The sequence below is a fragment of the Ictalurus punctatus genome, chromosome 17 (assembly GCF_001660625.3).
Source record: "Ictalurus punctatus breed USDA103 chromosome 17, Coco_2.0, whole genome shotgun sequence".
Taxonomy (NCBI): domain Eukaryota; kingdom Metazoa; phylum Chordata; class Actinopteri; order Siluriformes; family Ictaluridae; genus Ictalurus; species Ictalurus punctatus.
Window position 1 is genome coordinate 15,440,304 of NC_030432.2, and position 25,141 is coordinate 15,465,444.

The 25,141-nt window shown below is 38.3% G+C and overlaps 1 protein-coding gene across 2 annotated transcripts in view; it reads right to left on the minus strand.

The window, feature by feature from the left end:
* Positions 1-10,311: 10,311 nt before the first annotated feature.
* Positions 10,312-25,141, minus strand: part of gbe1b (glucan (1,4-alpha-), branching enzyme 1b) — a 138,626-nt gene continuing 123,796 nt past the window's right edge. For both annotated transcript variants that reach the window (XM_047161562.2, XM_017490921.3), the window contains one exon: positions 10,312-13,083. In XM_047161562.2, the coding sequence (XP_047017518.1) occupies positions 13,021-13,083 (63 nt within the window). In that variant the 3' untranslated portion in view covers positions 10,312-13,020. The remainder of the gene's footprint in view (positions 13,084-25,141) is intronic.

Below are 25,141 nucleotides of genomic sequence, written 5' to 3' on the forward strand. Positions count from 1 at the left end.
TTACTTCATTATTACTTCATATTACTAGATCTCAATCACAGATTCGGTTAAAAGTCCCAAAGGTATACTCAGAATTTGGCGAACATGCCGTTTCTTTTTAAGCTCCCTGGGCCTTGAACGATTTGCAAAATGTAGTTAAACTAGAGATATTGCCACCTCTGAGTACTTTTAAATGGCTTTTGCAAATGGTGTTAAAGGAGTCTTGTAAGTGCTTTTCTTGATTTTACTCTTATTAATTGTTTTCTCTGGGTATTGTTTTCTGTGATTACCTCTGTGTGAAACCCTATGTGCTGCCGTCTTGACCAGGTCTCCCTGGTCCCTGGCTTGGAGAACAACAGAGAAGCTAGTCTGCTGAACGTTTACTTCGCAAGGTATGTCTGCATCCAAAGTCTCTAAAAAGCTATGGTGAGAGGGCAAATTGATTGGCTGCAGGTGTGTGTGATCAGAACTCCGGGGAAGGTGAGCACATGCGTGTATGGGAAGTGTAGTCCTCAGCGGCCATGTTAGAAGTGGGTGCTGCTTCTCGGGAAACTGAGTCATGGCTGGGCTGAGATATGACAGTGATATCTCAATGGGATCCTCCTGGTTAAATAAAGGATAACTAAATAAATAAAATGGAATATCCTCGCTCTCTCAAGCATCGCTTCCAAGCGATGTCAATTAATGATGACTGTGCTCAGGTGGATGATCTTTTGTGCAGCTTTGCCTAACCAAACATGTAAGGATCAATCAATTACAATACTAATTGTAAGCATATTATCATGTATCATATTTCACACAAAATTCTATCACATGATCAAAGGGCTTTTTGTTTGAGATTGTGGCAAATGTAAAGGAGGAGGGGAGTTTATACGTATGTCAGGTTTTCGATAAGAAACACTGTCGCATAGGATACACTTGTGTATCTTCACTCTTAGCTTTTCTGGAAGCTTCCTCACTCCTGAATTGATATGTCCTTCAAGATGGCGAACTTCGATCGATTTCCGTGTTCACGGACTGGAGGACGGAGGAGTGAGGAAACGAGGAAGCATCAATTTGAATATTGAGAAGCACCCAGTGACTGTATGTGTGGTTGGGCATTGTAGCAGGATTAAAAAATGAAGCCAACATGTTTCTGAGGCCCACTAGTGCAGTACAATTTTCTTTTTAGTGACGTTTTACATACTGTCTCAAGAGGTTCCTTTTCAGTCTTTGTGGGAAAGCAGTCAGAAAATCATTGAAATTCATTCAACCACCTTTACATCAGTTGCTGAGCTAGACCTGAATCTCTGACTATAAAGATAACATCTGCCAAACAGTAGCATCAAAAATAAGAGAGCATCACATTTTTTAGCATCACAGCTATTTTCTTGATTACCCCAATGTTCCTTTCGTTTTCAAATCATAGAAACGTAATGTTTGAATGTAAGGTTTACTATAAATGCATTTCCAAGCTCTAGCCCAATGAACTTCCCCTGAGTCAAAAGGTGGGTTCTTTTTATTTAGTCAGAGACTCAGGGGAAGTTCATTCTTCCACTTTTACAGTACAGATAAGAGTCCTCTCCCTGCAGCCAGCTGTCAGTGCTATTATCAGTTTGTTGTTGATATTTTATCCTTTTCTATTTCTCTTGTAACATCTCCACGATGTCCATTTCCCTCTGTTTGGGTTCGTCTTGTTTTCTTCTCCTTCGCACCTGTCTCTGCTTGAATAATATGAAGCTCACTGCTGGCCCTTATTTCCATCTAACTCTCAGATTTGTTTCCGTTTCTATCTCACAGCTAGCTGCTCAATCACATACTCAGTTTCTGTTTGATTTTTAATCTCTTCACTCATCCTTGCATTTCCCCCCTAGACTCTGATCATTTCAAACAGATAATCATCCTGCTGTTTCCTCACATCACCCCTCTCTCTCTCTTCTCCATCCCTCTCTCTGCTCTGTACTGATTATTGGAAGTATCTGATTGATTTGGGTTTTCGTCCTCCTGCTATTCCTTCTTTCAGAAGTGTATTATATGTTCTTTGCACTCTCCTTGCTACCAGCTGCTCTATAAGATTGTCCTTTTGGTTGTTTGCTCCTCAGTCTTTTGCTTTTCCTCTAACATTACCAATATATTAAACAAACTCTTTTTCTTGCTGTTTAGAGTCTTCTCTTTTCCCTCTTTTTCATTGTGACCAGCTGCTCAGCGTCCACTTGTTCCCAAGTAGTTTTCTTTTTTGCCACAACTTTCTTTTCCTTTAAATTACAAAGGAAAAGTCAATAAAATGATCTTCACGCTGGTTTTGTAATTCTCTATCACTGACATCCGTCTCTTTCTGTTTATTGTTTTGCTCTGTCTCTCTCTTCTTGCTTTCCATTTCTGTGCATATGTATGCCTGTCTTTTTTAGACTCTTTCTCCATTTTTATTCTGTCTGCTTCAATTTGTGTCTCTGCCTCCATCTTCCTCTGCAAGTCTTCCTGTTTTTTCATTTCCTCCTGCCTCTTTCTGTCTACCTCTCTCTCCATCTCTTCCTGCTGCTTTGCAATTGCACATTCATTCTCTTCTTCTTTTAACCAGTTCTTTATACTTTTCAGACACATGGCCTTCTCCTCATCTGTTGCTTTGATTTCATTTTCCATCTCCCCTTGTTTTTCATTTTGTCTATTGAGAGCTGTGAGATTCTCAGTCTGTAATTCTATCTCCAGTCTCTTCTCCTCCAAAGGCATTTCCATCTCTTTGTGTTGCTCCATTTTATTCATCACATGCCTGTCTCTCTCTTTCGCCTTCTTCCTCTCAGACTACACTTTGTTGTTCAGCTCTTGGATTTCCTTTTCATGTGTAATTCTCTCTCTGAATTCCTCCACCTCCCTTTTCTTACTCACTGTCTCACTTTTTCTTGTCACATCCTGCATTTGTTCCAAATATTCCTCCTCCTCATCCTTCACCCCCAGTTTTCCTGCCACTACTTTTCTCAGATTTTACAGCGTATACTTCAATGCCTCCTTTCTTTCTTTGTGCTCCATCTCTCCATCTCTCAGTTTTTTCAGGTCATGTCTTTCAGTATGACCATCATTTTTTATTTGTTAATATCATGCTGTTTCTCCAACTTGTTGCATTAATTCTTTAATTAATGCAACAAGTTGCTAATCCAGCTCTCTTCTCGATTCATTTATCTTAAACCATCCACTCTGACACTCTTTTTATACATCTGACTCCAATAGTCTTGGTGTTCCCAGTGTCCATACATGGTTTGGTTCATTTTCTGTCTGTACTGTCTGCAGTATGTATATTGTAGTGTTTCTGTCACACCAAGGCAAGTCTTTCTCAGTTTTTCATACTCTCTCACAATGTTCTGCATGAAGTACGTCAGTTCATTTTTCTATAAAACAATACAAATAGGTTAACTAACAATTCATCTAAAAAAAAAAAGAGAGAAAAAAATGCAAGCATTGATAATATAGTTTGAATGCTTTATAAATCCAGTTAGAATTATATTGCTGGACCTCTTTGGCTTTCATTGTTAGTTGTGTTAGTTTTCTAGTTATGAGTAATACTAATAATGGTAAATAGCAATAATATGTTGTAATCCTTCTGCACCATTTAAATGTAGGCTATGATATATTTTTCTCTCTCATCTCTCACTTCATTAACATCAATTATTTAAACATTACTTTGCCTCTTCAGTTCTGCCTCCATTTCCCCTCTTGCATTTACATCTCCACGGCTTGTGCTTTTTGTAGATACATCCTGTTCATCTCTCTGATCATGTCTAGCTCTACTTTTTCCTCCCGACTTGCCGAACTGCTGGAGCTGCATTTTCAACTTTTCCACTTGCTTCAGTTCTCTCTGCTTCTCACACTGTTTCTTTTTCTCCTGTAGTTTCTTTTGCTTCTGTTTCCAAATGAGCACATCCTGTTCTGGAATAATTAATAGTAATCAATCTGGAGTAATCAATAGTAAAACTAAAAGACAGAAAAATCAATGCTGAATAGTTTGTGCATGTTCTTCATCTCTTCATATCCTAATTTCCTCTACGGTGTTCATATTACATGTTTTATGTATGTTTTCTGTTCATTACTGACAATACCATTCTCTATAGCATTAAATAATGCTGGAGTTATGCAACTGATTTGGACAGTCAGTATCGGATTATAAACTGACTTGATTGGGCATATCCATTTCTCTACAGCACGTAGCTACCCAACAACTTTATCAGTGTGTGTAGTGTGACACTCACTGTGTGTACAAAGCAAAATCACCAGTGTTGATATAACACCCACAGTGTTGAATTCACACCCTACAGTATTTATATAAGTCCACTGGACTCATATAACCTCCCTGGGTGTTAATTCAACACTAGGGATTTTACTGTGTACTACGGTGGTGCTTGAAAATTTGTAAACCCTTTAGAATTTTCTATATTTCTGTGTGTACCATGGTATAAACAAAGGAGATTTTTGAGGACCTCATAAAAAAGTTGTTGCACATCAGGCTGGGAAAGGTTACAAAACCACTTCGAAAAGAGTTTGGACTCCACCAATCCACAGCCAGACAGATTGTGTACAAATGGAGGAAATTTAAGACCATTGTTACCCATTATATTTAAGACCATTACATGTATATAATGGTCTTAAATTCTCATATATATATATATATATATATATATATATATATATATATATATATATATACACAGTGAGGGAAAAAAGTATTTGATCCCCTGCTGATTTTGTACGTTTGCCCACTGACAAAGAAATGATCAGTCTATAATTTTAATGGTAGTTGTATTTGAACAGTGAGAGACAGAATAACAACAAAAAAATCCAGAAAAATGCATGTCAAAAATTTTATAAATTAATTTGCATTTTAATGAGGGAAAAAAGTATTTGACCCCCTCTCAATCAGAAAGATTTCTGGCTCCCAGGTGTCTTTTATACAGGTGACGGCTGAGATTAGGAGCACACTGTTAAAGGGAGTGCTCCTAATATCAGTTTGTTACCTGTATAAAAGACACCTGTCCACAGAAGCAATCAATCAATCAGATTCCAAACTCTCCACCATGGCCAAGACCAAAGAACTCTCCAAGGATGTCAGGGACAAGATTGTAGACCTACACAAGTCTGGAATGGGCTACAAGACCATTGCCAAGCAGCTTGGTGAGAAGGTGACAACAGTTGGTGCGATTATTCGCAAATGGAAGAAGCACAAAAGAACTGTCAATCTCCCTCGGCCTGGGGCTCCATGCAAGATCTCACCTCGTGGAGTTGCAATGATCATGAGAACAGTGAGGAATCAGCCCAGAACTACACGGGAGGATCTTGTCAATGATCTCAAGGCAGCTGGGACCATAGTCACCAAGAAAACAATTGGTAACACACTACGCCGTGAAGGACTGAAATCCTGCAGCGCGCGCAAGGTCCGCTACTCAAGAAAGCACATATACATGCCTGTCTGAAGTTTGCCAGTGAACATCTGAATGATTCAGAGGACAACTGGGTGAAAGTGTTGAGGTCAGATGAGACCAAAATGGAGCTCTTTGGCATCAACTCAACTCGCCGTGTTTGGAGGAAGAGGAATGCTGCCTATGACCCCAAGAACACCATCCTCACCGTCAAACATGGAGGTGGAAACATTATGCTTTGGGGGTGTTTTTCTGCTAAGGGGACAGGACAACTTCACCGCATCAAAGGGACAATGGACGGGGCCATGTACCGTCAAATCTTGGGTGAAAACCTCCTTCCCTCAGACAGGGCATTGAAAATGGGTCGTGGATGGATATTCCAGCATGACAATGATCCAAAACACACGGCCAAGGCAACAAAGGAGTGGCTCAAGAAGAAGCACATTAAGGTCCTGGAGTGGCCTAAGCAGTCTCCAGACCTTAATCCCATAGAAAATCTGTGGAGAGAGCTGAAGGTTCGAGTTGCCAAACGTCAGCCTCGAAACCTTAATGACCTGGAGAAGATCTGCAAAGAGGAGTGGGACAAAATCCCTCCTGAGATGTGTGCAAACCTGGTGGCCAACTACAAGAAACGTCTGACCTCTGTGATTGCCAACAAGGGTTTTTAAACAAAGTACTAAGTCATGTTTTGCAGAGGGGGTCAAATACTTATTTCCCTCATTAAAATGCAAATCAATTTATAACATTTTTGACATGCGTTTTTCTGGATTTTTTTGTTGTTATTCTGTCTCTCACTGTTCAAATACAACTACCATTAAAATTATAGACTGATCATTTCTTTGTCAGTGGGCAAACGTACAAAATCAGCAGGGGATCAAATACTTTTTTCCCTCACTGTATATATATATATATATATATATATATATATATATATATATATATATATATATATATATATATATATATATATATATATATATATATATGTGTGTGTGTGTATATGTATGAGAATCCTTGAGATATCCTTGAAATGTTTATGTCTCCAATAGTGCCTTACAACAGCCTTGACATCTACAGCTCAATAATTACAGATCTAAATGAAACAAAACTAATGTCCCTCAGAGGCCAATTTATTCCTGTTTTTCAAACAGCAACCAGATCTGCCAAAAAATCTGATTGGCTATTACTACTACTGAGAAAGAAATTTGACCCACCCATAAGGTGGGGCACATATGGATTGTTGCTAAATAATGAGAATTATTAGAATAAACACAGCAACCTTCCTATGGTCGAATTATCACATATAAACCTTGTTTATATTAAATGAATAATAGATTTATTCATTTATACATTGTGTTTATTTCTCACCGTGGAATACACACTTGATAAACAGCATTTTTCATTATTAGTTTAATTTGTATTGTATAGCTATTAAATAATGAAATTAATTAATGAGTTATCCTAGGACACTTATTCACATGTTCATACTGAACATCCTTTCAACACACGCAGTGCTGTTTATCTTAACACTTCTATATCTGTATACTCTAATGGTTTACAACCTCACTATCTGGTGTCACCCAGAAGAAGATGGTTCTTCTCAAAGTTTCTTCCTCATGTCATCTCAGGGAGTTTTGCTTTGTCACTGTCAACTCCGGCTTGCATTGTGCTTGCCCATGCAAAATTTGCCACTGACATGCAGCTGCCCATACTGGTCAGTAGGGGGAGCTACATCTGTGTATGTATTTGTTGAAGCATAACTAATTTGGGACTAGTGAGGTACTGAAGAATGCTTTGCTTTGCAACCACCACTAATAATAATGTGACACATTCAGACTGAAAGTTATTTTCAAGTATATATTAAAGTGGCTTCTGCTTGTTTGGAATGAAAACCTGCACCCACACCGGCCCTTTCCAGATAAGATTGCCCACCCCTGCCCTTAACCCTCAACTGCTCAGTTGTATAAATTAGAGTAGGTTGCTCCGGATAAGGCCAAATGCCATAAATGTAAATTTTATGTAAAAAAAATTGTCAAATGTATATCTTAAAATCAAATACCACACTCTCCAAACTGGGCAAGGAAAAAGTTAATTATATATATGTAGTAAATAAGAAGTAAAATAGTATATAAATATTCACAAGGTTTACAGCTAACTTGTTTTTGAGAAGGTGTGAGGAAACTTGAGGACTCAACACAGACTTGGTGAGAACATGCAAGACAGTAACCAGAAGTCAGGATCAGATCTTGGAGCTGTGAGTTTTCAGAAACCTGAAATAGAACAGCTTGGCTTCAGTGCTGCTTTTTCCACTAAAAGCACGACTAATTAATGTTAAAGAGGATAAATGAATTTGAATGTTATGAATGACTGTGTTTGGCACATGCGGGTGCTATACTTCATAACGAAGTGAAACAGGGGTCTATGGAGCTACCCATAGAGGGCAGCATTATATCACAGTATCTACTTATTTTCTGCTGAGTGAACTTCACAGCACGCTTCATGAAAATGAGGACAAACTGAAGTCAGTGTGTCCTAGAAAGACCTTTCAGACAGAGCCAGCACCGAAAATGCAACACAGAAGCAACACCACAACACCTGGGGCATGTCCACAGTAAGTGGCTTTAATATGGAAAGCTATGTGTTTGATAATACAAATGTATTACAAAATGATCACAGTTCTTCTTGATAGTTAGTCTGTAGTTTGTTCTGCAGGTTTATGGTGTTTGTGAATATTTTTATTGTATGTAATGAAAATAAAGAAAGATGAGTGATGAAAGCAATGCAAAAACAAACAAATTTAAATTTTCACATTTTTATGACTTAACCTTCCAAATTAACAATCCAAGACTGAAAAATGAACTGAGGATTCTCTTCACATAAAAAAGAAAAGAAACATCAAACAAACAAACAAAAACAAAACTCGCATTGTACTGTACCATACATGTACACTTGAATGGAGTCTCTTCTTCACACCCTTGAAGAAGTGAGCGAATGGAAGAAGAACTGAAGAAGAGAAATGAAAATGCATCTGTCCCACACGTGCCCTTGTGGAGGTGTTGGAGCACCTCGTTCAGTCTTGATTTCCATACCTGTTTTCTCACACTCACAGCGATGATTAATGACAAAGAGCAAACTTGATTAGCATGAAAAGAGACCAGCTGTAACAAAGTAGGCCCGCTCTCCTACAGACTCTTCTCTTTCTGTTAACACACTTCATTTCAGAACACTAATGAACATGCCTCTGGACAGCATGAAAGGTATGATTAAGCAAGAGGTACCTCCTTCAGGCTCACAATGCGGCTCGTTCATGAGGCGGATATTTATGCAGAGTGGCGCTCTCAAGCTTTTGGAGAACTGAAAAGGGAGATGCTATAAAAAAAAAAAAAAAAAAAAATTTAAAAATGCTTTTGGTGTTGCATAAAGAGAAACAGGGATTTGGAGCGCTTGTGAAGAACCATTAGAGAGATGGTGTCAGAATATAAATGCAAATTCTTTTTTTTTTGGTAGGAAAAGGAGATCAAACTGAGCATATGGTAAATCAGTTAAAACAGTTTAGGATCTGTTGCACGGCTCAGTGATTAAACAAAATTCCTGCAAACAAAAACGCTGTACAAAAAAGGCATAAGAATGATACACCAGAGACATTAGTGCATCAATGAAATGTTTGCTGAGCACATTTTTTTTTTTACACAGGTAGCAGCAGTACTGATATTTAGAGTGGTGTAAGTTTCAAGGATTTTTACAATCATTCAAAGGTCTTTAATACATTTACTATAGGGATACGTTTTCTCAGGTTCTCCTCTTTACCGTCATTAGACTGCTCAAAGCATCATCAGCTCACTTGCCTGAACTTAACGTTTGTACTTTTCCTTAACCCGAAGTGTTACGGCACTGTTTTATAATACAGCAGCACAGATTCCTATTTAGTGTTTACTGAACCTTTGCATTATTCTTATACATCAGCATAACTGCACCATTAATCTTGCACAAATAGTTTCTCGGGTACTGTTAGGATGTACATAATTATATTTTCACAGCTTTGTGTATCTATTTATCTGCACAACTATAATATAATATTTTATATATATATATATATATATATATATATATATATATATATATATATATATATATATATATATATATATATATATATATATATATATATATATATATATATAATTTATATTAATATCTTAATTAATTCCTATGTTTTTACTTTTGTATTATTTGTATGCTACTGTAGCACGTAAATGATCTTATCTCCACTACAGACAGTCCTCTCCGTCACTTTCAGTAAGTGCTTTGGTCAGGGCCAAGGTGGATCCAGGAACACTGGACATCAAGCAGGAATACATCCTGGATGATATTCCAGTCACCAAGTTTTATATCATCTTAATATAGAAGAACACGAAACACAATACATATAGAAAGGTGAGGTAGTCTAAGTAAGGTTTTAGACCACCACAAGATCTAACAACAGCTTCAACGTGGATTAGCTCAGATTCTACAAGTGTCTAGAACTGTACTGGAGGGATGAACACCATTCTTCCAAAAGTTATTCCCACCACTGGTGCTGTGATGATGGCAGTAGTGTGCAAGGTCTACCTGTCTCCTGTAGGTGTGCAGTTGGGTTGAGATCCAGTGACTGTGAAAGCCATAGCATACGATTTACATCATTTTCATCCGTATCGAAACATTCAGTGACCTTGTGCATTGTGGGTAGGAGCAGAGTCTTCCAGGAAGAGACCACTCTCATCAGGATAGAAAGGGTTCACCTTGTATTGATTTTCCAGTGATCGTTCCATCTAAGAGGACAACTGGACCCAAACCGTGATAGAAAAATGCTTCCTACAGCGTGACAGAGCAGTGTTTTTTTTTTTTTCTTTAATCCTTTTTTTTTCTTTCATTCGTCACCCATCTGTTCATAATAACCATGACAGCACATCAGTTTGCAGTGTATGTATATTATATTTATTTTCAAACAAAACTGATAACCGTGGAGAACTGTGTTGATCCTAAGGAGAAAACTGAAATTAAAAAACATTACATTTCCACAGAAATTTCTACATGATTACATCCTCTTACTTTTAATGATCACACTTTTCCTCATTTCACAAAAAGACGGCTTTAAAACCTGAAAATAGCTGCAGCATTTTTCTTGTTGTCCCAAAACAGATTTGACTTAAAGCTATGAAGAAAAAAACCCAACTACCACATACACACAATTTCTCTAACTTCTGTGGTCAGAGAGATGTCTACAGCCTCATTATTTCAATATGAGCATCGTATTTTTTCACAGGACCACTCTGCTTGATCGAAACACAAAGCAGATCGAGAGGCATGTCTCTTTAAACACAGAAGGCAAAGGAAAAAGGCTCTTTATTTATTCAGCAGGGCAGGTTCAGGATAATAACTCTTAATGTATTTACACACAGATTCATTCTGCTTTCTCTATAGAGGATTCAAAAGCAGGCCAGCATTATCTTCAAGTAGCTACTCGACATTAATGAGGAACACTGTTGCTGAAGAGGGAAGGCAGGAAATGAAAAGTTCACAACAGACGAAAATTATAATGGGACTATGTGCTGCCCATTTACCCATTATAATACTGTGAGACCAAAACCCAGAAGGAGCATTTGTGCCAACACTTCATTTACAATTGACTTAAACGGGTAAATGGTTCCTTAACCAACATTCAGCTTAATATATATATATATATATATATATATATATATATATATATATATATATATATATATATATATATATATATATATATATATGTGTGTGTGTGTGTGTGTGTGTGTGTGTGTGTGTGTGTGTGTGTGTGTGTGTGTGTGTAAACTAACTCTAGGCCCAATTGAATCAATCTGCACAACTCGATTCCTTGTTAGAATTTCTCTAAATAAAGTGGAACCCCAATAGCACAGTATTTGCGGTCATTCCATTCACAATCACTCAGACTTTATAAACATAGATGGACTGAATATTCAGCTGGTGTTTCGTACAACAGTTTAAAAAAATTAATCACTACAATGTACTAAGAGAAGATATGTTTTTTTTTCTTATTCAAGCAATACACAGAAGTGTTTTTTTTGGTCTTTCTGAAGATCCAACATTTTAGTTCATTTCTTCCCACTAAGATTAAATACTCATCGAATCACTGTATTACCATCCAGTAGTCCATCTTCCTACCGTCCATTAGTCTAGTGGTTGAAAAAAAATAACAACATTGCAAGGCACACCAAATGAACAAATTCAGCCTATCACAACCTTAACCTTATCACAAACCAGACCTGGGAATTACTCAAAAGTGTATATTCAGCCCCAGATCAGCACACACATGCAATATATCTTAATTCACATGTTTAGAGTCCCATCATAGAGCCAACAAATATAAGGAAGAGTTTTGTTCAATATGTACCATAATATCAGTGTCACCAGAAAAGTGGTGACATACAGTATGTAGTAAGACTTTGCTTAATCGTGTTCACATGATAACATAACACCTTCATAAGCTCATCATGACAACTGATAAACGTAAATAATTCCTTCATCTACACTAACTTCTTTATCCTGGTCAGGGTTACAGCAACTCCAAGGAACACTTGGCACAAAGTTGGAATACACCCTCAACAGGACACCAATCGATTACAGTATATAAACACTTATAACGGCTTATTCCAATGGTGTCAGCTGTCTTAAAAACTAATTTAGCTCATTTGGATGTCAAGTTGACATTACACAAGTCATGTGACAGAGAAATTTGTTGACATATGGTTGCGTTGTGACATTTTCTAGGCTGGTTTACATTAGAGCATCATTATAACTGACTTCATAGCTCTGTGTATACTTGTATATAAGGATGACGATGTAAAATCAGAACCAAACACTAATTTATGGTAATAAACAATATATATTCATAAAAATCTTATAAACCATAAAATTAAACTCATGTAAAGGTCCAAAAAATATACATACCTCTGTTATAGTGTTGTTACAGTGGAATATCTGAAGTGCAGTGATTTATAAATTCATGCTGTTTGAAAGTAAGTCAGCCCTGAAAGTGTTATAATCCAACCTAATGTCAACAACACGTCTAGGTTATACTAGGTTTTATGTATACTTAACAACTAAATCACCAAAAGCTGAGAACTTACACTTATTGCAATAAGCTTTCATAAACATTTATATAGGTTTATGTCAGTTGTCTTGAAGGGTTTATGCTGACATCACGTAATCCTATGAACACAAGGCTCAGGTGAAGTGCTACCACACATATATAATTGTTGTTTTATTTCCCCAGACAGGGATTAATAGCAGTATCAGAAACTATAGCAAACCGATACCAATATACTAAAGGCCAGGTGGCGTTTACGTACAGTTTCAGAAAAAAACTTGCTATTAATGTATCACAATGTAACAGCAACCATGGGATGCACTACAATCTACAATTTGTTCCCAATTAAATGTTATATAGCACATTAATTCCAATGTGCTTTGCTGAAAGCAAACCAGGTCTGGTTTGGAAATTGTGAGTGGGAAAGGTGAAGAAACAGAGCGAGGCTGTTATGGTGTATCACACACAAATCTTAGATGGAAAATCAGTGGAGAGACACATTTGTTGAGTATCAATCTCTCAGTGAATCACTGTGTTTCAGTAGCAGTAATCGATTTCTTCATTGGCTAGAACAACAGCCGTTCTGCAGGGAATGTAAACCTGTGAAAGAAACAGGGAGGAATACAGAGTAAGACTCAAAGGCAGGAATTTAAGCACCTCTGAGACAAAATACTGCAGTTAAAAATGTGCCTCTGATGCTATAGAGGATTTAGCAATTCAGGCTCCTTTACAGCACAGTGCTGTTGAATTCTTGAATCTGATTGGTCACAAGGTGTTGGTTAATTTTCTACAGCTGCAGCATGGGCAATAGGGAAGGTTGTAATTCAAATCATAGGTTTACATTAATGCACTTGTTCTAATACGTTATTTGTTACACTGTTACAACTCATTTACAGGGACTTGGATTGAGGATACTCTACATAGTCTAAAGACGGGTGCACACTGTGTGATTTTTAATAGTCCTTTGCGACAGTTGCTTGTCAGACTGTAAGAACTTGACCCCTGCTGTAAGCCACATCACACTGTAGGATATCAGTTGTCATTAATGTCAGAGTGTACGACAGTCAAGACGTGAAAAACGGACACATGCAAGAAGACATGTACGGAGTAGGAGAAACCACACTACAGGACTGTGACTCAGATCTTCTGACACTGCCAGAATTTAATCGGAGGAAAAACTTGATCGCAACAGCCATTAATCGGCTGTCGGGGAACACGTCACACTAGACATCAAAGACTACAGGTTTTGGCCTCGGATTATAGGAATCTTTTGGGATACTCAAAATTCGTCTCAGACGACCAAATCATGGCCAAAACCGTACAGTGTGAACCCGGCTTACGATTTCGGCTACGATTTGGTTTGAAAAAAAACAACCCTGAAATGACCTGTAATTTATTACTGCTCAACATTCACACACTATCCAGCACAGCAGATCTGTAGTGTAGCGAGCGCAATTGTACAGCACACGCAAGCTCACATCTCACAGCGCTCAACTAAAACCAACAAACAGGAGCCTTTTTCCCACCATCCAAAGGGTAGTTACCATAAACCACCATATATACGTACACTCCGTTGTCCACCGCAGCTGCTCTGACTGTGGTCTGAATGCAGGCTGCGTGCTGTGCTTGATCCAAGTCACACTCGCACATACAAAAGGATTTGTGCGTTGTGCTGGCAGTGACACAACCATACATTCATTTTAGTGAGATGAAGAAATACACAATCTTAAATCCCAATTGTTTCCCTGATCTGTACAATTAAACTGGTAAGTGTCACGTGCTCATGCATTTCATGTGGATGTCAGACAGCAGTAGGAGCAGTGACGACAGAAATGAGTTATTTAATCATTTATGGCGCAATTTACTGTCAAACAATCGTTCCCTATTAATAATGTTGCCATAAAACATCTTTACGACAGTTCCACTGAAAAAGATTAAAATAAGTTAATAATAGGGGAAAACGACACCTTATATGATAAATCCTGAACTATTTTTCTTTTGCAGTAAACTCCAGTAGGCTACTTCACCAGTTCTCAGCTCCATATCTCTGTGCTTATAGTAGAACTATCTGGTTAGTAGCTTTTAAACGGAAACACGAAACATCCTTCATCCCAACTGAGTAATCCTGTTTGTTTCGCATCACACCAGCTGGCATTCATTGAAATGTGATTAAACAAAGGAATCTGTTCATTAAAAAAAACCCAACAACTTATATTATAATCAGTATAGTAAACGTTATTATCTAATAGTGCATACACTTTAATAGTTTTTGTTAGCCCTTCTTTTTTCCTGGAAATATCCTATTCTAATTTCAATTCATGGGTTTATGGTGCTAGTTGAAAGAATATGTCAAATAAGTTAAAACAAAACAAAACAAAACAAAACAAAACCAAAACCTTTTGATTATAGATCTTTCATTCTGGGTGTCACAAAAAGACTAATCTCGCCCGGGCTGACTTTTGAGTGCAACACCCCAGACTAAGGCTAACAATAAATAGATAAAAATGCGATGTAACAAAGAAAAATATATATAATCATTGATATCCTTACAGATACATTCACCATATGTTTATTTAACATTTAAGGAAGGAGTCTCCAGTGTCAGCCCATTATAATGGTCAATAAGCTTTCTGTGACGGGAGAGTCTTCACTTTGTGCTTCCTGATAGTTTGGTAACATTAACTGTTTTTTTTTTCCCTTCGCCTTATTAACTTCAAATGCGAGAAAAAAAAAAGAGAGACTCGAGAGGGAACGACTGTTCATAGTTGTTAGAACATAAGTGAAACTTGGTTTGTGTATCCGCCGCAACATTAAATGTGCATATAAAACATACTTATAAGTGGTTAATAGTGCTTTAATAAATAAAAAAAATTGCTGTAGGACAACATTATAGTTCTAGTATAACAATCCACTTCGGGGTGGAAACAGTGATTCCGCTTCATGTCAGGCAAAATCACGTCACCCTGTTGGAGATTATTTTCCTATAACAGTGCGCTCCATCGTGTTTTATTCCTTCCTTTTTTTTTTTTTATTCAATGAACGATATAACATAACAGTCAAGACACAACATGAGGTATAACTGATATGTAAAAAAAAGAGGTCTTGAACAGCAGGATAGGAAAAAATAGAAACATGATGCGAGTTGCTTCTGCTGGCTATTCCATCAATCATTACAGCGGTGCTGTATTTTTGGAGAAAACTGCCAACTGCTGGACAGAAAAACATCTTGAGCCTCCAGCAATGTGGAGATTGTTGGTATTGCCTCAATATGACTTCTCTTTCAAACAAAGAATAAGGGAAAATGAGTGAAAATGCCTCGTAGCTCATGTTAACAGTTTAAGATCAGCTTTCTTTCTCACCCCGCAGGAATTTCATTTCACGTTCAGTGGTCTTGTGAATTTCATTTCCAGTGTTCTACATATGCAAGGTTTCATGTGGAAAATTACTGTTTGCTTTGCATGAGAACAGCTGTTTCAGTTTTTCTGACAATGTGCAAATGTTCCCAATCAATACCTATTCATTTAAATCAAATTCATCTATGCTTTAATAGCGGCCTGTTACCTATGCTGCAGATTTTACCACTATTCCTGTATGCCCTGCTAGTACGTCCACAGGCCGATCGGCATCGTCAAACACATCATGTGTTTGCAGAAGAACAGTAATTATCTGACTCAGTCTACATGAGCTATCCGACTGATTTCCTATTTTTCTTTCATATTGATGAGGGAGGACATTTGGGGAGCTTCTCACCTATTCCACACTGCATGTACTACAATGACATCTGAAGTTCAGTCCAAAAATAGGTTCTGCCTCAGCTGGATGAGTCACTTGGGGTCTGACACCCTGTAATTCTCCTTTAATGCTATTCCAAGAGAGTCGCATGCACCTTCCTAGCCAGAATCCACTTAACATGCTAAAAAATGAAGCCAGTTTGGTAGAGCATCTCCCGCTGGAGTTACAGCCGTAACACACTAACACGATGCTGCATATCACACATTCCCATCTTGCCCACCCGTGAGCTTTCCCTCTTTATGACACCCAAGTTAACCAAGAGCAAACACTGGCAAACACACTAAGTTGACTCCACAGAGGCCAGAGGCACGTTTCAGTGCTTCTCTCCCCCACTGAATGCTTGCTGGTTCCCCCCGATGCTTCTGAGAGTGTTCGCTGGGCTCAGAATTCTGGCACAGGCAAGGCGCCACGGGAGCTGAACGAGCCAGCACTGCAACACTGACAACAGACAGTGGTGACTAATTAAACTGATTCAGCAGGGAGATGGGAAGCTGGAGCACGGCTGTTCAGAGAGTGAGACAGAGAGAGAGAGAGACAGAGAGAGAGAGAGAGAGAGAGAGAGAGAGAGAGAGAGAGAGAGAGAGAGAGAGAGGAAGAATTGTTGCACCTGGCGAGACAAAAGCTACCACTGTGCAGGAAGTATACAATGTCAACAACATTTATTTTCCAGGGCGGAACAAAGCAATGGTGACAAATCGCAAATTAATTGGCAAACAAAGAACACGTATCCCTAAATGTTATTACTCTGCAGTGTCATACAAATGTTGATGAATGTTTCCCATGTTATGGAATTGTCAGACTGGGGAATCTCTTCATATTGGCAGAAGTTTAGAAATCCATATCTGCCACAATTTCAGCAACGTCACATCTATGACTCCATTCAGATTTAAACACTTTTTTCGTATAAGCCATTGGCATTACTGGCCCACATTCAGAAATCAATTCATTCAAAGCACTTTCAGAGATGGGAAGAGACTCGTAAGACTTTGAAATTTACATGGTTCTGACTATTTTGGAAAAACGTGAGTCAGTGTTAAAACCGTGTTATTTACATGCTGCTGAATATACGTGAGAAGTGTCAGAGTCTTATAATTACAAGATCTTGATTTGTAGTGTGAATGTTAAAATGTCTAGAACCCTTAAAAGGAGAAAAAAAATCCACTCAGTCGACTCTCACTGACAAATTCTGTTTTTACTTTGGTTATTGATTTCCTACATTACCCACAATGCTGTTTGACTACCTGCTGATAGTGGTGCCACTAGGATTTAACCCTTGCTTCATCTCTACCTAAACAGAGCAATGCAGCAGTGCTTTAGTTCTTTAGTCCATTCAGTTCTCTCACTTCCTCATCTGTACACTCCGCTCAAACAGATCAGCTTCCAAAGCCTCAACTTTCACAATAATCATACTAATACCGCTGTCAACACCATCGTTCTTGTCATCTCATAGATCGCTAGCTAGCTCAGCTGAGTCTTCGCTGTAAGGCCATTAATTCTGTTCTCATTAATATGACAAGGAACATTGCTGGAAAATGGTAAGTGAAAAAAGAAGCTCTTGCTCTTTTGTTTTTAGGAGTTTTCCTGTCAGAAAGGGTTCCAAGTGACTATCCAATAACTCTTTGTTCTGGGAGTTTAAAGTACCCCAAAACCCTTCACAATTTAAAGTACTCTTACGTAAGATAAGTAAAATCTGTCATCCAAAGAGAAGGAGAGAAGGAAAGGGTGCTGCTTGACTTTTTCCTTCACTTTTCACTCTTTAAAAAGGTCATCTCGTATATTAACAGCTTTAACTCGACTATGAGATATGGTCTAACAGTTTTTCCCTTCAGAAAGCCTTTTCAAAGACCTAACATGGCCTGGAGCATGTATTATCTGACAAGGATTGTGTATGAGGTGCTCGGACACCTTACTGGTCTTTAGAATTCACTTTGGCACGCAAATATTCAACAACAACAACAAAAACTGCGATGTATACTGCACCAACGAGAGTAAAGCATCAGAAAGCATCTTTACTGTCTTATTCCGAACACATTACAAGCCTTTTAAAGTCACACAAAAAGGTAGGGAAAAAAAAAACTCAAGGAGGAAATTCAGTTCATGTCTCATGGCATCTCTGTAGCTCTTTGATTCTGCTTTTGGAATCTCTCCGACTTGAATTCTGCGAAATGTTTGCTTCTGGAGGAGAGGCAGTAAAGCTTTGAGATGTACTGCTGCAGTGAGATGAATCAGTGCACGGACCTGCAACGCTAGCCGAGTTAAAATAAGCTTTTCCTGGCTCGGAGCACTAACCATTCACATTGTTACACAATTTATCCCTCTATCCATCCCTCGTTCCGTGAAGCCAGATACGCTTTATATGGATTTCCACACAGTGTCAGTAAAGACAAACTTCTCAAAGAAACTTTTGTGATTAAAAAATGAATATACATTTGAATATGCGCATTTTCAGAACGGAGAAAAGCGAAGGCGTGAGAATAAATCCAAATAAGGACCTAAACGGGTTCAAAAGCCGCAACTAAATTATGCAAAGATTCTTTAAGGGAAGCTTGAATCTTAAAATCAGTTTGGATATTTAACAAATCTAGCCATATATTAGCTATCGAACGAACAGGAATGGGAATGCCTACGAAAACCTGTCAGAGGACAGAGAGAAAGTGGGAGTATTATACACTGTGAGCTTTGCAGCTTCTTTAGGCCAAGAGATCGGCTCTACTGTATGAGCTGTTTTTTAGGTCAAGGCTAGAAAAAGTTAATCTACACACAAGTTCAAAGCACAACAGACACACACAGCTGTTGGAAAAGCAGTCGTTAATAAAGTGATGTAGTGAAATATTTTTGATGCATAGAAATACATAACAGTCACAATTTCTTCACGGCAAAATGTCATGGATTCTGTAACGTGTAAGAAAGAAAACACGACAGGGCTTGCTGTTCTAGGAAAATAATCAACGATGTGGTAGTGTGATGCGGCCCAAAGCGAAGTTACGTTCTTCCTTTTCCAATGACGGCATGTCCCAGTGTCCCAGCAATAACAGTCTTTTATTCCTCTCATATCACAGCAATGTGCCAATCATTGCAAGTTTTATTGATTAAAGTTGCATAAACATATTATAGCTCATAATCCCAATGAGTTCCTGCTATGACTTACATTATACCAGCTATAAACAGTCACTGAAGTCTCCTTCCAAAACGGATAAACATGCATCTCATCACAGAAACCTTCACAATAGCAACGTCCCAGTGATGTTACTATAGAAATGATAACATATTAGAAGGAGCTCAAAAGACGTAAACCTTGCTGCTATTTGTTTAGAAATGAATCAACACCAATCAATGACCAATCAGAACTGAGAATCCAACAGCACTGTGGTATAAAATCCTAATCCATATATTTGCAACTATGCAGCGATTAACTAAACAATACCTCAGATCAGACACTGGGATTCAGACAGTCTCTTTGAGAGCTTTTTAAAGGGAAAGAGTTTGTCTCCTGCTTTCGCTGTGCATTGCTCATTCAGCTAGATCCCGTCAGTTTAAGCATACGATGCATCAGCCTCCTCAACGCCTACAGATGGTAAATGAGAATCTATTGTCACTCAGTGAGAAGGGGGTAGGGGAGCTGATGGGCCCATTAAATGAGAAAGAAAGCAAAAAGGGACAGAAAAAGTTCTATGCAGACTTGCGCCGACTTCGAAGCTGTGGCCCTTAAATAAATCATGGAGAAAAATTGTGTGAATATAAAAGGGACATCTTGTCAGTACCTGTCAACAGACAGAATGATTAATTCCCATCATACTGAGGCATGCCAGAGACACGTCGATGGGAGATTCAGTATCTGACAGGAATTCCACGCTGCCTGTGTCTCGCTCCTGCGGCTCACTCATGGGATTCATATTAGCTGGGCTTGTTAAACTATACTTCGCATTTAGCTGAAACTGCTTGGTGAAAGATTGTGGTGTTTGAATTAATAAAAAGTTGGGAAGAAAGAAAAGAGAGAATGCATAATTTTTGGGCAGTGGGAGGGGGGGGGGGGGGGGGTTTAAAATGATGAAAGCTGTCTTAATACAGTTGAGAATTGCTGGCAAGATAAAAGTAGGGCTGCAGCTTGAGCGGAAAGAGTCCTGACCTAACACAGTTCAAGTAAGCGCAAGAACGCGTTCGAACATTTACCGAGCAATTTCTTGCCAAATTAATTCAGTTTCAGAAGGGAAATGTTTATTTGTTGATCTTTCTTATATAATCAGACAACTAAAGAGCTTTCATTTTGGTAGGGCATTTTAGAAGGGGGAAAAAGTATTTTGAGTACATTAGCATATTGAAGTCACGGTTAGGAATCCCTTCCACCACAAACACAAGCCTTTGGAATACGAGACCTCCCCAGTGAAAATGCAGCAGTGTATTTACCACATACCAGGCTCTCTATTAGGAAACCCAGAGCTAATAATGACAATGTTTTCCTGGCCTTTTGTGGGGAAACTAAAATAGAAGTGACACTGAAATGAAGATCCTGAGGCACATTAGTAGTAAGGGCATTTGAAGGTGCACTATATCGAGCTTAGACTGTAGATCGATACTACTGATCATCACCGTCTAGTGAGGCACTATCAGTTTCAACTAGAAATAATATGACTACAATTATTCTGTGGACTTTATTGGCCCTGGTCATCTAATACATAATGCTAGTAATACATGTTCATGACCTCCAGAACATTGGAGAAAAAAAGGATCTTCAAGAGATCAGACAAATACTGGGCTTGACCTTGAGGCTCTGTACTTGAGCACAGTGAATCTGAAATAAAACAAATATGAGGACAATTACAGAATGTCAGCTTTAGGGGTGTTATGCAAATGGGTATGACCTAAACTGAATGTTTTTTTTTTTTTTTTAATGAAATAAGCCTACCACTATGCCAGCAATGTCATTATGGTCTGTAAATTCTAATCACTCAAGTTCATATTTGATTTCAGAGATGTGTACGGACTTTTTTTTTTTTTTAAACCAGCCAACACTTAATAATTCAAAACCACCATGATCGTGACCAGGCAGTTACTTAGGATGGATCATGCTGTGCTGGACATTAACGTGATACCGCACGAATATAAAAACCTTCCACTCCGGCTGTGTATCCTTGCATCATTTGTACATGGCCAAAAAAATCATCACTAAATGTTTGGGGTTTATTTTACATATTACATTTGCCTCTCCTTTAGGGAACATTTAGGTGTTTCTCAAAGAAGGCATGGTGATACCAGTCAATGCCTCAAATTATGAGACAGGAAAAATGATGTTTGTCATTATGCATTTCAATCAACTGAAGCCTGGGCCCTCATGGCCAACTTTAATAGACTCATCTTCAGTAACTGCTTTATCTTGGTCAGGGTAAAGGTGGATCCAGAGCTTATGCTGGGAACACTGGATTCAACACATTAATACACTTTTGATGGGACTCAAGTCCATCACAGTGCATCATGCACAAACACAAGGGGAAATTTAGCATAGCCAGTCCACCTACTGAGTTTTTGAGAGGAGGGAAGAAAACGCAGGGAAAACGTGAAATGCCACAAATACAGTAACCCAAGCTCAGGATTGGACCGGAGTTCCAATCTGGCTCTGGGTTACTGACCAGAAGGACAGAGGTTCAAGCCTCAGCACTGCCAATCTTCCACTGTTCGGCCCTTGAGCAAGGCCCTTAACAATATCTGCTCCAGGGCGTTGTATCATGGCTAACAAGCTAGGATATGTGAAAAAAGAATTTCACTGTGCTATAATGTATATGTGACAAATAAAGGCGACGACTTCTTCTTCCCTCTCGCTCCTTCCCTGTACCTGTCGTGAGTGAGCCTTTACCCTCTTGCTGTTTATCAGTTAAGTGTAATGTAAAGTAGCTAAGCTGCTCTCTTCACACTCTAATGAACCTGCAAAGTATGATGAATTGGTGCTTGGAATAGTATTTTTTTGGACTACAAAATACTTAAACTTCTGGCTCTTGGACTTGTATCACCTGTATTTCCAACATGGTAATCAGGTATCTTGGGCAAGACACTGAACAACAAGTTGCTCCCGATGCCAAGTTAGCGCCTTGCATGGCAGCTCTGCTACCATTGGTGTGTGAGTGTGTGTGTGTGTGTGTGTGTGTGAATGGGTAAATGAGAACCAGTGTAAAGTGCTTTGCAATTGCTAAGGTTAAAAAAAGCGCTATATAAGTGCAGATCACACCATTCATCATCTTTTTATTTTTTTACTGTTTTATTCTTGTTTCAACCCTATATCCTATGCACTTCACAAGATAGGTTAACCCACCTTCTCTCCAGCAATCAGATTAACCCTCTTTACACCCATCTTTGTCTAAAACACTATATGAATGTGTGACACTCAGTGCCCTCCACCATTCTCTCTCTGGTCTGTTCAGCTGGACACATCACTCCACAGCAAAACTTACTAATCTTAGGCCTTTTGCCAATAACAAATTAAACCATATAATTCCCAGGACTAACCCTCTGACTCCCCTACTAAAAAAATTGCAGTGTTAAATAGCAGTTCTCTGTAAAGCTAATCTGCTTAATGGAATCACTCGCAGTGCTCTCGAAAAGCTTTTACTGAAACCTGGCAAACAGCAAAATTACTTCCTAGAACTGTACCTGTTCACCCCCAAACCTATCAAAACCATGACTAAGGGGAAAAAGAGATGGCCTGGCTGTTGTTTATCATAACAACCTAAAAATTATCGCCACTACCTTGGGTTTATGAAAACTCATTTGTGCCCCTTAGTTAATAAAGTGTACACCAGCACTGAATGTTATTTTGTATTATGTCCTCTGCTGTAATATTGTTAGGGGACTTGTTACACATACTGCCATTGACTGTGTAACTATGAATTTATTTCTCTTCTCAAATATTTCCATTTTAAACAGTAATGCCTCAATTATAATTGTTTAAAATTGTCACAATAACAATTCAGACCAAATGTTTATTGAATTTAGTTTAATTCTCCTACTCTAAAGCAAACTAAAATATCCTAAAGCAACTTAAAAGCTGTTGATGCTCAGTCTTTCTCCACGTCCATTCATGCTTTTACTTCTTCTCTTGACTTTTCCAAATAAGTCATCCATTTTCTTTTTACTGGTTACCCTTAATAAACTTTTTATATTATAATTAGTTAACAATAATAACAATAATATTGTTAGGATTTCCCCTCGTGCAAAGCACTCTGAAGCGCGACGGCGCACCTCTGGGTTTGCATTCGACATTGATTTTGTTTACCCAACACACATGTATTTGTTATGATTTATGTCCTGTCTCCACCCCTGTGATATTATTGGATGTCTCCCTCACGTGTTATCATTGCCTTCAGCTGTTCTGAATTTTCCTGTTGATTATGTTTGGTATTTAAACCCTTTGTGTGTCATTGTTCAGACACGAAGTATTGAGTGTTTGCACCGTACCAAGCCTTTGTCCTGTGTTCTCATTTGTAGTTTTTTGATCTTGTTTCTAGTTTCTCGTTTTGTGCTTTGTCTTGCCTGTTTTATGCCCGTTTGCCAATCGCCTGACCATTGCCTATCTTTGTTTATGCTTTTTAGCCTTGCCCTTTCGATTACATGATCTGAATAATCTCTCATTCACACTTGCATCCGCCCCAAGACTCCATTCGTTACAAATACATTAAATTTCTCTCTAATCAAGGCTAGTCAAATAATTTATTAGATTAAAAAAAAGCCAATTTCCCTAATAAATACTGTAGGTTAATAAGGACTGTAGGCTACAGTAGGCTTTAAAACAATCTAATAAGCCATTTACTATAACTGCTTGAAAAATGTGTCGTGTTCTTTAACCTTGGAAGATAGAGACTGAGTAAGAAAGATGTCCATCAACTTGTTATACCATTACTGTTTAAATTTTCGCTTCTACCACCATGCTGTATAAAGTAAATAAGACGCTTCTTCAATTATTTCATGCATTTCCCGTCTGAATGGTATAACAAGCGCATGGCCTTTCAAGCAAGTGTGAAGACTTTGCTGTTTGCTAGCCATCCTTGTAAGATCTGTGCTACATTTACTCCGGATAGATTTTCTGTGTTTGACCCTATCTTGCTTGCTTTGCTACGTCTCTGTCTTGCCCTTTAACTTTCATGCCGATTCTGATTTTTGGTACTTGAACACTGTCTTGTTGTTTGACTATGTTTATTGATCACAATTTAGAATCATATTGCTGTTGGGATTCATGCGGGCCGTTTTTTGACATTGTATTTTGGAAAATAAACCTTCTGCACATTGATTCTAACTCCATCTCTGGCAGCTCTTAATACATACTGGGATAGGTGGAAAAACCTCAGATACGGTTCCCATTTTCAGCACCACTTACGTTATCTTAAAAGAAATTCTTCTGCATGAGAACATTTCTCACAGGCTATTGAGACCATTTTACTACTAAGCCTAATTTAAACATACAGCGTTATGTAATCTCAGCTTTAACAAAACCACGCAACTTTATATAAACAAACTTGCCCAAGTCACATCTGTGCTAACTAACCTTGGCCACACTGTGCATCAAAGGAGTCTATCATTTATGATTTGGCATTTCCATGGATTTAAGATCTTAAGAACTTTTAATTTGTCCTTCTAAAGACCCTTTCATGCTTAAGACCTGAGGCAATTGCCTGCCTTTCCTGGCTTGCAGCCGGTAGCTATGCATCTGGTGGGCTTACTGATAGCAAACAGTCTGGCAGACCACCGATAACCACAGTAGGGGGTGACTGTAGACTGTATATAAAATAAATAAATAAATAAATAAATAAAATTACCATCATGTCGAAAAATGGTTTAACAGGTCAAGAGAGATTATGCCTGCTGGAGAGGTGTTAAAGAGAAC